Source organism: Acromyrmex echinatior, chromosome 1 (assembly GCF_024713525.1).
Source record: "Acromyrmex echinatior isolate Ae372 chromosome 1, ASM2471352v2, whole genome shotgun sequence".
Classification (NCBI taxonomy): domain Eukaryota; kingdom Metazoa; phylum Arthropoda; class Insecta; order Hymenoptera; family Formicidae; genus Acromyrmex; species Acromyrmex echinatior.
The window spans coordinates 16,177,615-16,194,452 of NC_141852.1; the positions used below are offsets into that span (position 1 = coordinate 16,177,615).

At 33.3% G+C, this 16,838-nt stretch overlaps 3 protein-coding genes across 7 annotated transcripts in view; 2 read left to right on the plus strand and 1 right to left on the minus strand.

Moving 5' to 3' along the window:
- The window catches only part of Mitofilin (inner membrane mitochondrial protein mitofilin), a 42,280-nt gene extending 39,122 nt beyond the window's left edge, over nucleotides 1–3,158 (minus strand). Inside the window, exons 1-8 of one of the 4 annotated variants that reach the window (XM_011070431.2) lie at nucleotides 3,023–3,158; nucleotides 2,559–2,647; nucleotides 1,655–1,720; nucleotides 1,263–1,481; nucleotides 1,144–1,187; nucleotides 809–916; nucleotides 528–738; nucleotides 32–443 (exon numbers count right to left, since the gene is read on the minus strand). In XM_011070431.2, coding sequence (XP_011068733.1) covers nucleotides 32–443; nucleotides 528–738; nucleotides 809–916; nucleotides 1,144–1,187; nucleotides 1,263–1,481; nucleotides 1,655–1,720; nucleotides 2,559–2,647; nucleotides 3,023–3,067 — 1,194 coding nt within the window. In that variant the 5' untranslated portion in view covers nucleotides 3,068–3,158. Of the gene's footprint in view, nucleotides 1–31; nucleotides 444–527; nucleotides 739–808; nucleotides 917–1,143; nucleotides 1,188–1,262; nucleotides 1,482–1,654; nucleotides 1,721–2,291; nucleotides 2,524–2,558; nucleotides 2,648–2,709; nucleotides 2,982–3,022 lie in introns of those variants that run through there. The other 3 variants (XM_011070429.2, XM_011070430.2, XM_087407488.1) reach the window with 3 other exon arrangements.
- On the plus strand, nucleotides 3,083–6,200 carry mRpL35 (mitochondrial ribosomal protein L35). The gene is made up of 4 exons (XM_011070432.2): nucleotides 3,083–3,215; nucleotides 4,685–4,841; nucleotides 4,943–5,083; nucleotides 5,885–6,200. The coding sequence occupies exons 1-4, from the start codon at nucleotides 3,185–3,187 to the stop codon at nucleotides 6,114–6,116; spliced, it is 561 nt and encodes a 186-aa protein (XP_011068734.1). The 5' UTR covers nucleotides 3,083–3,184; the 3' UTR covers nucleotides 6,117–6,200.
- Nucleotides 6,201–6,865: 665 nt separating this feature from the next.
- On the plus strand, nucleotides 6,866–16,720 carry LOC105154721 (oxaloacetate tautomerase fahd2, mitochondrial). 2 transcript variants are annotated; one of them, XM_011070426.2, is made up of 7 exons: nucleotides 6,866–7,135; nucleotides 9,658–9,819; nucleotides 10,366–10,401; nucleotides 14,090–14,306; nucleotides 15,610–15,938; nucleotides 16,009–16,096; nucleotides 16,228–16,720. In XM_011070426.2, exons 1-7 carry the CDS (start codon nucleotides 6,987–6,989, stop codon nucleotides 16,288–16,290), a joined length of 1,044 nt encoding a protein of 347 aa, XP_011068728.1. In that variant the 5' UTR covers nucleotides 6,866–6,986; the 3' UTR covers nucleotides 16,291–16,720. The 2 variants fall into 2 exon arrangements, with proteins under 2 accessions (XP_011068728.1, XP_011068729.1); XM_011070427.2 differs by lacking the exon at nucleotides 10,366–10,401.
- Nucleotides 16,721–16,838: the final 118 nt, after the last annotated feature.

Below are 16,838 nucleotides of genomic sequence, written 5' to 3' on the forward strand. Positions count from 1 at the left end.
ATATTTACATTAAACGATGCTAAAAACTCACTCTTAATTTCTCCAGCTCTTTTTGCAGATTGTTGACTTTGTGATACATATGCACGACGAATAAATCGAAGGCTTCTTCGCTAACAGACAGCTTCTTATCATAAATATTTATATTGGGAAACAGAATGTGCAATTCTTCATTGAAATTCTCTCGTGCTGTTTGAACCTGCTTCCAGTAGCGCTCCGCGACGTTACTACTCTGTAATTCATCGGTGTATTTTTTCTTAGCTTCGTTCACATCGTCCATAATTTTTCTAATATTTCGCTTCGCAGCCGTTTTCATATGAGCGGCCGCTTCAAGCACAGGTTCATCGATTGAATTGTACATATGCTTAAGCGAATCTAATGCATCTTTCGCGTGTTCTTCTGCTTGCTGTACAGTCTGTTTCCTCTTTTCTGTTGCCTCTTTTAACCTGCAAACGTGACAAATTTGATTACATAATCGATACATACAAGTGAGGCGTAAAATGATTATGTAAGCATATAGTGATAATTACCTTTGCCAGACGACTCCGCTTACTGTAGTGCCAGCATTTTCAATCACTTTGGCAACATCCTGATTGTATTCTTGAAGCGCGTACACTGCCTTCTGATAGGCCGTAATAGCTTTACCAGCAGCTTCTCCACAGTATGTTTCTAACTCGATGAGATTTTGTGGTATTAATTCATCGCGTCCAGTTTTAGCAGGCGACGCTGGCTTCTCAGCCACTATAAAAATATGAATTATTTAATTATCTTCCACTTAAACTTTGTAAAACGAAAAATAATGCAAACGTACCAACATCGACTTTTTCGCCCTTGTCTTTACTAATACGAATTTCGGCATAATTCTTGTTAATAGGAGCTTCTTTCTGATCGGCCAGTAGTTTAAAAGCTGGCTTGGGCGCTACAGTATATACATGCAATTGTTAAAAGTTAGTGGGAATAATTTATACATAATTACATAATTTATTAAGTATTTAATATATAATCCTAAAAAGAATCGAGGAAAGGAATTAGATCCAGAAGGCCAGAAGAGAAAGTACCAGGAAAAAATAAGGCATGGATAGGAGTTAAGGAATTTGGACTCACGTATATATTCTACAATTTGTGTGTACTTTTGTCTTGTCTGACCTGGTTCTGGCTCTGATGCTTCCTTGATGAACATGCCTAATATTCTGTAATAAACATCCATATTTCAATGAAGTAATTAACATAATTATCAATATTATACATAATTTTTATTTTCTTACGTCTGCTTCACCGTTTCGAACAAGGTAAGTACAAAATCAAAATAGCTGGAATTCTTATCTTCTTGAAAGATAACTCGGATAGTTTCATCTGTACCCGGAATCCATCCTTCGAGGATAGCTCGAACCTTTGGGTTTCCTTTTGCATAAGTTAATATTCCTAAGGTACCTATTGTTACAGCGCCTAGAGTTACCAACAATCCTGATCCCCGACTTTTGATGCTGTTATGAGAAACACAAGTAATAAATAAATTTAGTGATTAAACTAGTGATGACTTCTTTCTCTCGTAACATGATCAAATTTACACATATAAAATCACAGAAAGGTAACAAAAATATATACATTAATTTAATAAATAATATGCTAAATATTATAATTCATATTTTGCATATACCTTTTTGGTGCGGTCGAATATTTCGGCCCAGTAAATCTGGATATAAATCTGACATCCCTGTAAAGTCTAAAAAAATATAAAAATCTATATTTTTGTGTATATATTACGATCAAAACGTTAATTCAATAAATGTATATAAACTTAATGTAGTCTGTTGTAGTTAGATACATTGACTAGTAAGTATATACATTTACTAAAGTTAACACTTTAGGACATGTTCGGATTTTCATTTGGGTGTTCTCCAGTATATCATCCTTATGTCTCGCGCGTTGAAGACTATGTTTTGACGTTGAGACATTACTGTTTCCAGATTGTTTAACAAACATTAAACGAGAATGACATGACACTCGAGAAGCATCCAAATAAAAGTCAGAACATATCTTTGACTGACATAATATACATGCGGATACACAATCCACATATCAGAAAATTATTAAGCCTGTTCTTTTCAAATAAATACTTTTTGTATGATAATTTTTTTCTTTCTTTAATATAGATAGAAAATGAGAAGAGATAAACTGTAAAAGAGTTGAACTAAAAAGAACAAACTTTTTAAATAAAATTACATTGTTCGTCAAAGGTTGAACTCTCGTATCAAATAACAACCCAACAAACTAGTCAAAATGACTCAACAAACCTGACAAATACAGTGGTGATAGAATCATGAACATGATAGATGCCATTCATAAGATTACTCATCAGTCATTTTTATTTAAGAAAAACACATGCATGGACATAACCTCACCACGCTCCGATTTCACCAAATTGCTCGTAAATAACATGAAAACATAGTGTCATTCGCGTTTTGAGATTCACAAAGCACGAGCACGATCTCCACTGAATAATGACAGGTCTAACAAGCAATGATACCTGTCCAGACTTAAACTTCTGTTGAAGAGCTCACCTTCCATCTGGCTCGTACTTGATACGCGCCCGCGGTTCGTAGTGGTACCTGGCGGTTAGATGTGGCCTGGAGGAGCCGTGTTTTTTTACCTGAAAGGATAAACGTCGAGATCAGAGCTTTTGGAGTTATATAAGCCTTCTTAAAAACATGCCATCTTTGTCACGCGTGCGAGCCGGGAAACGTCGGCCGCGGTCGGACGTTCGCGAAAGCGAATTCTCGGGATCGCCGTTGTTGTAGCTAATCCGACTCCATGACGCTCGTCGTCGACTATCGGTGGACGCGCGATAGCCGACGGCGGTGGAGTCGGTCGGCGCGGGATCGTCGCGCGACACTGTCGTGAAGATAAGACATCACGTCGTCGTGTCATCGTGTGGTCGCATTCCTCGCGGTATTTTAACGCGGACGGTCTTACCCGGACGATCGCGTCCCGCCCATCTGCGATTCTCTCGCATGTGATTACGTACCCGATTTAAACCATTGTAAGGAAATTTTAATCCAATTCGGAACATCTTTCGAGTGGCCGGTCAGGCAGCCAGCGGGAAAAGGGGAACTACGGTACAGGGAGAACAGCTGGCCACGGGGACCGGACACCGGACCAGATCGGACGGAACTGCGCGAAAAGAAGAATGTTGCGTGCCGTGAGCGCGACGCTGCGAGGTGGGTATATACGTAGTCTACGGCCGATTCTGCGATCGAGGACCGCGTCGCGAGGTTATCACGCGTCGACCGTGCGCTGCACCATGATACACTAGCTGATTTCACGTCTGGTTGCGTCGCGAATAATGGAATGCGAGACGTCGGGAGGTTAGGTTCGCCTCGCCGCGGTCGCCATGACACACGGCTGGCGGAAGGAACGCTGCGGAATCGGAACGCCAGCGCGTGTTTGAACCTCCACTTGAGGGTTCTCGTCTCACACGAATGTCGAGATCTACATCTTCCTTGGGCATTTTTTATTCGCAGCATTATCATATTTAATTAATTCTTTTTTTAATTAAATTCAATGTATATCAGTAAAAATTACGCAAAAATTCCCATATAATTTAATTATATGGCTGCTGTCGATGCACATCACCAATTGTCTGTACTTATCGATGATCACCAGCAGCATCGGTATCAACTATAAAAAATAAAAATGTGTACATCTATATATACATAATATGTATATAAAATCCGTAGATAGATCTTTGTAATCCCTACAACTTTTATTTGAAACAGTTTTTCAACTTATTAAAACTTATATTTCTTTTAGATATTTCAAGATTCCTGTATTTTTTTCTTACTCTGTATATATGTATAATTTTCATGTTTCAATTCGAAAAAATCAATCTATGAAACAATTCTCAGTGAACACCATCTAAAAGTAGCATCAATGTTATAATCATATTTAACAATATAAAATGTAATATAATACATGTATTCAATAACAGTTACATTAATTATATTTAGCAGAAAAAGTAGCTTTGCAACTTTTGTAAAATTCTTTAGTGTGATTGGTTTCGTTCTTACTTCCTCACTAGATTTAAACGTATAAAATTTATAGATTGCATAGCTTAACAAATTAATTTATAAATGTATAACGTTCATGCATTTAAACCTAGTAAATACATATCAAATCATATTAAAGAATTTTACAATAGTTTTAAAGCTGCTTTTTCTACTGAATATAACCATCATCAAATGTGAAATCATAACATTGATTTATATTACTTTTAATTAGTGTTTATTGTGGAGTTTGACATTCTATTTACAATATACAATTGTACATACATGTTAAAATACTCATGCATAATTAAACATTTTATCACATACACTACCGTTAGAAAATTTAAGAGCGTTTTAAAGACTTAATTTTATGTTCTTTTTATTTAAAATATCCGCAAGTCCAATTTTATTTTTCACTGCAGGATAATATGGCCCTGAGGGTATAATTAAGTAAAAAAACAATTACCAGAATTGCATTATTTGTTTTATAATTTTATCGTAAATTATGTGTTTTAAGATTTAATTATGTGTTTATCACATTGATCCTAAATTTTCTGACGCTATTGAACATTTAAAATATAAGACATTTTTCCTTGGTTTTATTTATCTTGCAAGCACACATATTGGATTTAGTATTCTTTCAGGAATCGCAGCGAGGACGAGTACAAATGCGACAAATTGCATTACTTCAAGATGCAATTCCATTTTGAATTCCATACAACACAGAGAGTTTGGGGCACTATCAATTGCTGTCCAAAAATGGGCAGCTGTCGGACCTACGCAACATAAAACACTACTAAAGTAATGTAGAATATTGCAGAAGTGATTTGTGAAACGTGTTGATTTCTATGTAAGATACTAAAATACTAAGTTACTACATGAAAGTAATATTATCTTTTCAGCCATGCGACAACGGAAAATCGTCTAGCTTTGCCAGCAGAACCTATTAATGTGCCAATAAGAACTGTAATCAAGTTTACTATGGCAAAAGGAAAGCGGCAGACGGTGAAGACAGTCCTAAAACGTTTCTACCGACTGCACTGGTAATATTTCAAGAATATATCAAATACATAACAATACCGAAAATTATAGATTGCATCAAATATTTCTGAACAATCGTATTGGTTGATACTTATATTTGAGATCGTTTTAAGTATCATCTTAAGATGTTTAAGTTTTAAGACATGATAAACCACTCACATTAGCATTTTAACTCTTAATATACATTATTGAGTCAATCATGTCTTGCACATTTTTTTTCTTAAAAAAACTAAGATCACATTAGGTAATTAATTAAATATTCATATACAATTTCTTTAAATATCACAATCTTATTATACAAATATATTATATAAATCTAAAGATAATACTTTTTGAGGATTCTACAATGAGAGAAGCTATCTGTTATCGAGATTATCCTCTTCTGAAATGCCAACATTTTATAAACATAGTCGCAATTCACTTTATCAGGGCGAAGAGTGGTCTGATACTGATACTTTCGAAAGATATTAAAATATATGAAAAAAAATCATAATTTTTCTATATTTGTTAAAGTGATGAAAAATAATCCAAAATACAAATGACTCGTCGTGTGTAATAAAGAATTGGAAAATAATTATGTATATTAAAAATTATGATTTAAGATGGTCTTGAATATTTAGGTCCAGTTTCACAACTTACTCGGTTAATTTTTAACCGAGATTCAATTTATTTCTCATCTTTTTCCAATTCTAAAATTAAGAGGTTAAGAGTAAACTTTAAATTGTGAAACTGGGCTTGAAGAACGAATATCAGCCATTTGTAGAAACTCAAAATTTTGAGAGATATAAAATAAAATGTTGCAGGGGTATCTGGATCAGAACAAGAACAGGTCGACACAATAAGCTATGGACAAAATCGTCCGCCAGAAAAAAAAGGCTGAGGAAACATGTGTTCTGCAATGCCACACAGTCGACGCTTCTGGACAAGATGGTATCCAAGTACTGGAAGAGACGGCACTATTATATTGACGATCCGTATGAACCGTATCACAATCGCGAAGAGTTCAGAAACACTCGGAGAAATCCGTTACCTTAATCATTATCTAATTGTTAATTGCTACATTGTAAGCTTTTGATTGAATATTAAAAATGGTATTAAAGATGATACTATTAAAATAGACCGCATTCTCTTTTATTTAAATATTATATTTACTACGTAATCAAATGCTGTCCATTCTTCTGGATGTATCATAAAATATTCTGTGTAAATATTTATAGATAGTGTTTTAGATTATCATACATATCCATCTTTATATTTTTATCGAGATTTTAAACAGAATGTTAAATAATATTTATACATTATTATTATTATATTAATTTAGTATTATATACATAACAAAAAATATTGATTATGGGAAACACATTTTTTCTTCGCAATTCCTCGCTCCTTCCTCCATTACAATAAAGTTCATATATTTAATTAGATGCAAAATTAGTGACAATGTATACGGTTCTAATGTTTTTTTGTCGCAAATGTTAGAGCTATTTGTCGTTTTAAAATGATAAGATTACATATTTTGCAATGTCATGCTCATCGGTTCGCGTTCTCATTTAACGTACATTCAACAATTCCTTACGTTTTTCTTTTTTCCTCTTTTCCAGCAATCTGTCTAAAATATTGCATAAATCAGTCTTTTTGCTCTTTTTTTTTATCAGGAGATCACGTGGTTGGACCCCTAACGTGCCGCGTGACAGGCGTGCGTGACATTCGTGAGAGTTGAAAGCGTGGCCTGTCGGCCTATATGGCCTCAGTTCTCACTTCTCAGTTGCCTCTTGTCCTTCACGGTGTTCGTATCTCTCGGCTGCTTTTGAGTTTCATTGACCGATTAGCTCCTCATTGCTCCCTCTCGTTCTCGAGTCGCATATCTCTTTCTCTCTTTCTCTCTCTAATTACGCGTGTTAAAAGATGCCGTATCGCGGAAAATTACGATTACTAGGGAGAACGTGCCTTGCGATCGCTAATACGTGCGGGAAGAGTGAGGGCAATCCGTGTCTTGCCGTTGCTAGCACTACCAACTATAGAAACTTCTCCGTGAGCTGTGCGCTCGATATGAGGTGAGCATGCACATTATACAATTCAGGGCTGTAACAGACATGTGGAATCTCGTGCGTTTTGAGTAATCGAACCTTCGAACATCGTAATTCCGTCGTGATTTCGTTGTTCTGGATGCAACAACTCTGAAGTCGCTGTCGCGCTGTTCTGATTTTACGACAATATTCAGAGTTCGATTATATTTAGAGATCGTTTTAATCAATCTGCAATTATTTTTTACATTTGGTACATCTGCAATATATTTAAGACTTTTTTATCCCCAAGTTCTTTTACTGTTCTAGGTTTTCAAAAAAATGTAGAAAAATTCAGGATTATTCCCTAACATCTCTGTTGCATTACCAAATAGTTTTTTAACTCAAATGTTAAAATCTTTATTTACTCCGTCGTTCTTAACAATTGCTATTTTAGAGAGTGAAATTTTGTTTGTGCGGTGTGCCCAAAAAGACTAGCAGACTAAGATGGAGAGTTTGTTTTTTGTTCCTGCACTAAACAGCACTAGAAAATTTGCTTTCTCGCTTTGACCAAATTTCACTTTAAATGTACACTTGTTTCAGAAAGTGCATATTAGTTCAGCTGTAAAAAAAACAGACCTAAGAATGTCAAAATGCTATATAATCGTTTTATATTGATTGAGGTCTGGTTTCATTATATATAAGATTAAATTTGAATCTCAATTTAATTTATTATTTATTTTTTTCTATATATATATATATATATATATATATATATATATATAATTCTTTTTATGTGATTTGTTGAATACATTATTCCCAGATTTTCTGAAATCAAGTTTATTATTGATATACTGAAAAAATTATTATACAACTCTTAATATATGTATATTTTTTTAAGTATTAAGTAAACATTTATTTAAAGTAAATATTTACTTAAATAAATATTTACTTAATAAAAATAATAATTAAATTAATGACCTTGTATCAACTATAAATGTGTTTATACTTTTTAAATATTTATTTAGAATTATTTAAATAACTGTTAATTTAGAACTATTTAAACTGTTAATTACAATTTGTATACTTATTTCAATGTAAATTAAAGTTTCCGATCGAATTGTGAATACTGTTTTTAGACATTTGTGATACTCGGTTCGATTTTACTATTCGTTCATGTCTATCTGGCGCAACAGTCATGTGTAATATACGTCGTGTTATCTGCCTATTAAAAGAGCATACATCCAGAATTACGTCTTTAGAATCTATTAAAAAAATCTCTTTTTCTTCCTCATATGATTACATGTCAGGAAATGATAAGTGAAATCGATGTTAACGCCACTAAATGATTCATAAGAAATAATTAGAGGCTTCTGTATACATAATTTTAAGAATTTTAATGAAAAATGTTATCGGTTGCATTTAGTTTAAAAAATAGAATCGCTAATTGCGATTCTTATCGTTGGAAAACTCTGTTATTGAAATGTGAAACTTACGAAATGTTTGAATTACGAAAGCATACAACATAATGTATATTTTTCTAAATTTGATACGTTATAGACTGTTATGTTATAGACTGTTAAACTGTTATATTTTGAATGCTAACCAACACACACACACACACACACACACACATATCGCGCGCGCGCGCGCCTGCATGTTAGATATTTATGCTAATTAAATGAGAAATATATCGTCATTTTTATTTTAACGCATGTGTTAAAATATTATGAAAGATATTATATTAGGTGTTGGAATTAATTCGTAGCGTTTTACAAGTGATGGGGAGTACTTTCATTAATGTATTTTTTAATGCTCATGTGAAATAAATAACATTCTTTCATTAAAAAACGCTACGAATTAATTCCAACACCTAATATGTTGAAACTAAAATATACAGGATGTCCCGCAATTTTTTGCCAAGCGCTTTTGTGCAGATAAAGCGGACTAAATTAAAAAACTTATTCGAAAAGTTCTTAGAATTTTTTATCAACTTTTTAGATTTTTTGTCAACTGCATTTTCTTATTGGCAACTATTTTTATCAACGAGAAAATATTAAAAAATTAAAAAATTTTGAAAAAAATTTGAAAATATTTTCAGAGCTCTATGAGAAGGAAATAAACAATTTTTATTTCTTGCTGTAAAGTTGAGAGTATTTGAGTAAAAAATTATTGGAGACTAATATTCGGCAACTTTTAGTAATTAATATCTCGTTAACTATTGCGAAAATTGCAAAATAGTAGAGGATATTTCAGCTCAGTTTAGTCCGCTCTATTTACACAAAAGCGCTTGGCAAAAAAATTGCGGGACACCGTGTATACGTATTATTTATTCCTTCCATTAAGAACATTTTATAAAAAATAAATTTTACGAAGAAATAAAATTAATATTTCAAGAACTATTTATTGTTGGGGAGTTAAAATTATATAACTTAATTTTTTATTTTCTACTTCTTAGCATGAAATAATAATAAACGCGTTATCGTTATATCATACGTGACGTAACGATTAGACCGGCTCTCATGTTTTTCCTGGTCGATTAACGTGGTATTAATCGTAATATATTTTTGCAGGTTCGTTCAATTCACAAACAAAAATGGTGGCCCGCAGCATCTTGGGGTCCAGCTGAAGCAGGGAGGTGATATTATCGCCGTGTCCGCGGTTGACTCGCGAATACCGAATACATTGAAAAAATTTCTGGAGGGCGGCGACGACCTTCTCAAGAAGGCCAAAAGGTAGGAGAGCTAATCAATAACTAAATCCGGGCTAACTCAAGGCATTTTGAGAAGCATCTGATCATACAAGATACAAATATTTGCGAAAGATGACGATGATATGTCGATGTATGATAATTACAATAAGATTATAATATGATATATAATATTTGTACAGCTTAATGCGATTTGTAATCATTTAACGTGATGATGTGTAGATACTTCCCGCCAAATTAAATTAGACTGTAGAGAGATTATGATTAGAAAGTGGTTTGGTAATAGATAACCAACAAGATCACAATAATGTTACTCTTTAATATAATAATTATTCTCAATTATGTTATTTTTTAAGACAATTTCCTTGGAAATTAGTTGGATACCTTGGAAAAATACGTCTTTTAATTGAAAAAATATAATTATAAGTTCAACTTGGGGTTATTTCACAAGTTTTTTTTCTTGAGCTTATAATTCTAGACTTTAGTATATATAGATGATATATGAATTACATTAACGGGCGATGTGAAAGAAAAAAATATCCGATCTCAACGTGAACATTTGTTTCGCCAGGGACGACGATTTCGACCTAAGGAAGGCAGTAGAGAGGTTGGTGCTTTCGGAATTCGATTCGTATGATAAAGTAGTTTTCCCCCTTTTTTTCTTTCCTTTCGACTAGTTGTTACAATACTACATTCTTCGCTTACACACATATAATATGTATTGATCCTCCCTTTTTAGGTAATATATCGAGTCATATCTTTGAATCATTTTTTTTAACCGTTATCAATATAGCCTTATCAAGTTATTGATTTTATATTTAATTTTATTTCATTATAGAATTTTTCATTGCTAACAGATATTAACTAAATTCCGAGTTATTATTCGCGATAAACGAGGCGATAAAGTTATAAAAAAAGTATACATAAAACAAGTGCACTCAAGCAATTTCTTACAATCCTATCACATATTTTTTCTTCTCTCTGCGAATAGAAGAAAAATCTAAATTCGTATTAAATAATGTCCTTGATATTTCATACTGTTGGCAGAAAATGTGAGTGACTTTGAAACACGACAGCAGTACACAACATCATGATATGATCAATAATATAATAATTGCGCAACGACAAAATTTTAATCGTGTAAATAAAATTGCTATCGCTTTATCAATAATTTGATGATCAGTAATGTCAGTATGTCCAATTGATAAGGCGATAGCTATTTTATTTGTATACGATTAAAATTCTGTCGTTGCGCAATCATTATAATATTGATTATATCGTGGCATGTGTACTACTGTCGTGTTTCAAAATCATTCTCATATTTTCTGTCAATAACGTAACTTTTTGTTTCAGGAATAAAAATTCCTAGAACAAAAAGTTTTTCAAATTAAACATTTAACAATCAATTTCATAGGCTATGTTTACACTGTGCGCTTAATCCGTGACCTAAACGATAGATGATTTTGTTTAACTTACAGAATAAATAAGAGTACCTATTGTAAGTCGCGGACTAAGAGCACGGTATAAATTTCCAAAGTCATAAGTTTCCAAATAAAACAACCTAACAAATATATATTTGAGAATTTATTACCAATCTGTATATTGTTCCCGAGCATAATAATAATTAATTAAAAAATACGTGTCGCGTGACTAATATATAAATATAAGTGTTCTCGCGGATTTTATTTCTAATCATTAGTGAATGATTACTATGCGTTACGTCATCACGTGACATTTATAAATCGTGCATTGCATGTTTCCTGTTGCTCGACTTATCGATCTCGGCTAAGTCTCGACAAACATCTCCTCTATTGATTGTATCCGCGGTCTCATCACTTTGCTATCATTGAAAGTTTTTGAGCTTTCGCATAACGCATCATATTCGATAATTAAGTCGTTTTATCACTGTATTGTTAACTCTCAATTAGATGCAGCTATTAATACTAAGAGCGGAAATTCTAGTTTTGCATAATACATCACGTATGCATAAGAAAATGAACCAATCAAAATAATTCCTTCATTTTTTCCTTTCCACGAAATTAAAGATTTTGATTGATTGATTTTTTTATGCTTTATACATTATGCAAAAGTCTGTGCGTTGGTCTTAACTTAAGAAGGCGCCTCGTACTTGCCAATTGGCAGTCTGTCAAGTTTCTTTGGGACAGCTGAAATTTTTTAAGTGAAAGTAGTACGCTTTAATGAATAGAGTAACGTTTATTTATCTGCTCGTACAAAATATATTTCCATTTATTTTAAATTGAATTTATTAATCATGTCAGATGATGCTTAGCTATCAAACTAGGACAAGTGATAAGAATAGTAATCGATTCGCTCTAATAGAACATTCATTTATGCAATATCGCTTTCGTTCATTGTTATGGTTCAAGAAAACAGGCATGTTTCTCCGCACAACTTCATTTTACTTAGAAAAGAGAGATAAAATCTCTTTCTGTTAAAGTCGAATGTTTTCTATACATTCTTCATGTTATAATATAATATAATAATGTAGTCATGTTAAAAGTTACCGCATTTTAAAATTGTATGACATTTATGTTATCACTAATAATCATAAGAACTAGTGTAAATTATTAGGTGTACAAATAAGTTTCCGCCGTTTGACAAAAGACGGCGCCACTAACAAGCTATGGTTAAAATTGTCTGATGTAAAACATTATATCGTAAGGTTGGATATCTATCAACAACATAATCTTGAAATACTAGCGATTTTGTATCAGCATCATATATTTTTTTTGTGTGAAAATGTCGAGTTTTGAGTCGAAAAGCGTCATTTGCGGGAATTTTTGATTTACTTCTTTAATTTGAAGAAATCTGCAGCTGAGGCTCATCGATTGCTTGTAGAAGCATATGGTGAGGTTGCCTTAAGTGAGAGAAGTTGTCGTGAATAGTTTCAAAAATTTAAGAATGGTGAATTTGACGTCGAAGACAAAGAACGTAGCGGAAGGCCGAAAGTGTACGAAGACGTGGAATTGGAAGCATTATTGAATGAAGATTCGTGCCAAACGCAAAAAGAACTTGCACTTACATTAGGAGCGACTCAACAAGCAATTTCACAACAATAAATGCTTAATTTTTGATTAAAAACGGCGGAAACTTATTTGTACACCTAATACAATTGTAAACTATTCATTTTATTTCATCTTCTCCTATTGAAGATATTCATGAAGCCTTCCCTCAATAATTTTTGCAAAAAAGAGTGCTATTATTTTGAAAATGATATATATAGAGAAGAAGTAATTATACCATTAAAGCTAGAATAATATTAGAATGAGAGAATGTTAAATCACAATAATCGTCGTTGTTCAAATGAGTATTACATGTACTTAATTATTCAAAATTAAATGTCTTGGACATTTAAAATAGATAATTATAACAAAAGACGTTAATTTAAAAATTTAAGTTAAATCATATCATTTATTACACATTATATTTTAAGGCGCTTCCAGATGATATGTCTAATATATCAACTTTGCACATATTCGTTAAATATTACATTCAATATGGATAATTACGTATGTATTGGGTCATCTAAAAAGTATCCGCGGTACTTTGTCACTAGATATATGACCATCAACACCATCTAGTGACAAAAAAACCGCGGATACTTTTTAGATGACCCAATATGATATTTGCTAATGTTGGTACACGTTATATTGTCTATGTTGTCTGGAGGCGCCTTAACGAGAGAACTTGAGATTTTGCACGCAATCTTCTGTTACGTAATCTCTCTACGAGACGTGAATCGATATGAGGAAAACATTTGCAAAAATTATGGACACAACACGTTGCGCTACAATCGGAAACGATGTCACAGTGAACACAATAGAGACGTAAATTGTGCTCGGCTTGATTAACTGCATGGAATTAACGCTGAGATATTGGACGAATAATTGATGAGATTTAGACATAGAAGTAATTAATGAGGTTGTTCTCATTACCGTAAGTCGGATTTTCCGGGAAAATCCGGTTGTTATCTAGAACCACATATTACTCATCGATTATCATAATTAACAAGATTGTGCATGAATGGGAAGTGCAGGACGCATTTCTGCTTGCGAATTTAATCAAACTTTCTCTTTTTCCATTCTCTGCTGTTTGTTTTCTTTTGCCTTATCTTTTAACATCGCACAGCTTATTTTCTATAGAGACTTCTATAGAGACGCCACAATAAAAAAAAAGCAATTTAATCAAGTTTCATCTCGCGTGCAAGTTGATTAACTTTGATCGGAGATTCCAGAGTCCATCTAAAACGCTGAATTACGAACAATTGGTTACAGAATAGTCGCCGAGGGACGGAGCATTACACCTGAGGCCGACGTGAACCTCCTGGCGCCGATCACGCGCATGGACAAGCTCGCTTGCATCGGTCTCAACTACAGCGGACATTGTCAGGAGCAAGGTATACCAACTCCGGAGAGTCCGATAATCTTTAGCAAATTTCCCAGCAACATCATTGGACCCCGCGACAACATCCTGCTGCCGCAGATCTCGGATGTAAGTCGACAGAAAGAGAGGAGGAGAAAAATGCCGAGTTGATTACATTGTTCGACAATAAAATTATTTTTTTCCTCTTCGAAGTGCCATAGTATATACCCGGAAGATTTTTTCGCGCTGAACTCGCTATTGGCAGAATTTACGTAACACTTCAGAAGTTTGAATAAATTGAGGCAAAATGAGCAAAAATGGTTGAATAAATTGAAGCAAAATGAGCAAAAATGGTATTTTTCATCAAGATTCTTTTGGAAAAACAAAACTTTGTTTCTAAATAAAATCTATGGCATCTAAAAGTATAATTTAAACTTTCAAATAAAAATTTTAGTTTATAATCATACTGACTCATTTTTATTAAGTTATGGTTCGAATTTTTAACTTTTGTATTACACAGTTCAGCAAAAAAATCACTTTTTTTTATTCAAAATGTTATATACCTTAAAGATTTTTTGCGCTGCACACAATGCTATTAGAATTTGCGTAGCACATCAGGATTTTTAGTAAATTGGGATGTAATAGTAAATCGAAGTGATTTTAGACTAAAATTTCACTCCAATTTATTCAAAATCCTGACGTGCTACAAATTCTGATCATTGTGTTTAGCATAAAAAAAATCTCACAAACATGTACTATGACACGAAAGAATTTGAATGTTAAACAGTGTTATCGAAACACGATCTGCTCTTTGAGGATCATGACAATTCTATTGGGAATTATGTATTTTTAGTCTAGAATTACGTCATGACTCCCACTTTCATTGTTATTCTATTCGTTCCCAGCTGTGAACATACTCTATTATGACTCTTTTATAGAGTCATAATAGAGTAGTTTCTCGCGGAGTCTGCAGCGACTGGAGCTTGAATACCAATCGGGTTTGCGTCTAATTGTTCAAAAGGATATCATTAATCATTATGCACTTTATCTTTGACACTCTAAAAAAATATAACATCTGTAACAATATTATGTGTTTTATACAGAGCGTTTCGGAAGACGCGCACGCTTGGTTAATTCTCCAAATACAATTCCTTTGCAATTATATTTTTACTTTCTCTGTCTGCAATCTTCGCTACCTGCAATTTTTTTGTCTAGCCCAAGTTTTTTTTAATGTTCTCTTTCAAAAAGATGTGAAAAATTTACAGTTACTTTTCAACATCTCTATTGCCAAACAAATATAAGAAATTTTAAAAAAGGGATTCCACCCTTCTTTATTTTGGAAAATTTAAGAATAAAACTTTGCTTGTGTGTAAAAAAAAAGACTCAGATTGCAGACAGGAAGTTAAAGCGCAATCGATTTTTGGATTTACAGAAGGTCGATTGGGAGGCGGAGCTGGCGATAGTGATTGGGAAGAAATGCAAAGGCCTCAGTAATGACGACGTCGAGGATTATATCTTTGGTTACACAGTAGCGCAGGATATAACGGCACGTGATTGGCAGAAGCGAAATGGTGGTCAATATCTGCTTGGTAAAGGAATGGACACATTCTGTCCCCTTGGTCCGGCGGTAATCATCAAGGAAGCGATAAGTGAAATCAACAATCTATCCGTGAAGACATGGGTGAATGGCAATCTAAAGCAAGATGGCAATACCAGCGAACTCATCTTTAAACCTCATGAGATAGTTGCTTATCTTTCGCAGTATGTATTTTTCTTGACGATAAAAATCATGCAATTAAGAATACGCGTAATAACGATGTTAACATTTCAGATTTGTGACGTTGTTACCAGGCGACGTGATCCTTACCGGCACCCCGGCCGGTGTAGGATTCACACGTAAGCCACCTGAATATCTGCAGGTATAATTCTATGTTTAATAAATTAATTATATTCTTCTCAGCATGTGTATGATACGTCGTCATTAACATTTATTAATGCGCATTTTTCAATTTATGTAAATTCCTAAATTGTATTCGATTGCGTGTTTTAGCGTGGCGATGTACTTGAAACTGAGATCGAGTGTTTGGGACGTCTGAGAAACAAAGTGATCTGATCTAAGAGACGGAGCACCTTTGGTTAAAGCGTTAACAGAACTTCGTGATCCTTACAAGACTGGACCTATATTCCTTCAGGGATCGACATTCGCGATGTCGTTGAACTAATCTAAGAGCTATGTTTAGGATTTGATTCTACAGATAGGTATATAAAAATACGCATTCAAATACGAATGTCAATAATTTCAGTGTGATTGCGAATGTCCATATCAGAAGTAATATCGCCCCTCTTAAAAAGCTAGATTTTTATTGAGTGTCATTATCGTTATATTGTTGTTACAGCTTTTTATTATGTATTTGCGCAATGAAACAATGTAACGATAATAGAGCACAAAAAGGAAACAGGGCGCCTAACAACATCGATAATGCAACGTTAATTTTTTATCACATATTTTACAAATTTATATAATTAAAGCAAAATTGTTTCTAGTATGTCTTTATCTTATCCCATCCCACATAAAAATTTAATAACAAAAATTTTACATCGAATTATTTAAACGAAAGAATCTTTTTTATCTTGATCGCAATTTATCAAGTCATAATATTT

What these genes read in the sequence shown, in the direction of transcription:
- mRpL35 (XM_011070432.2), top strand. Translation starts at nt 3,185, where the DNA reads ATGTTGCGTGCCGTGAGCGCGACGCTGCGAG. An exon ending in CGTGAGCGCGACGCTGCGAG is followed by an intron (nt 3,216 to 4,684) that starts GTGGGTATATAC and finishes GTATTCTTTCAG; the next exon opens with GAATCGCAGCGAGGACGAGT. An exon ending in CGTTTCTACCGACTGCACTG is followed by an intron (nt 5,084 to 5,884) that starts GTAATATTTCAA and finishes AAAATGTTGCAG; the next exon opens with GGGTATCTGGATCAGAACAA.
- LOC105154721 (XM_011070426.2), top strand. Translation starts at nt 6,987, where the DNA reads ATGCCGTATCGCGGAAAATTACGATTACTAGGGAGAACGTGCCTTGCG. An exon ending in AGCTGTGCGCTCGATATGAG is followed by an intron (nt 7,136 to 9,657) that starts GTGAGCATGCAC and finishes ATATTTTTGCAG; the next exon opens with GTTCGTTCAATTCACAAACA. An exon ending in AGCCACCTGAATATCTGCAG is followed by an intron (nt 16,097 to 16,227) that starts GTATAATTCTAT and finishes TGCGTGTTTTAG; the next exon opens with CGTGGCGATGTACTTGAAAC.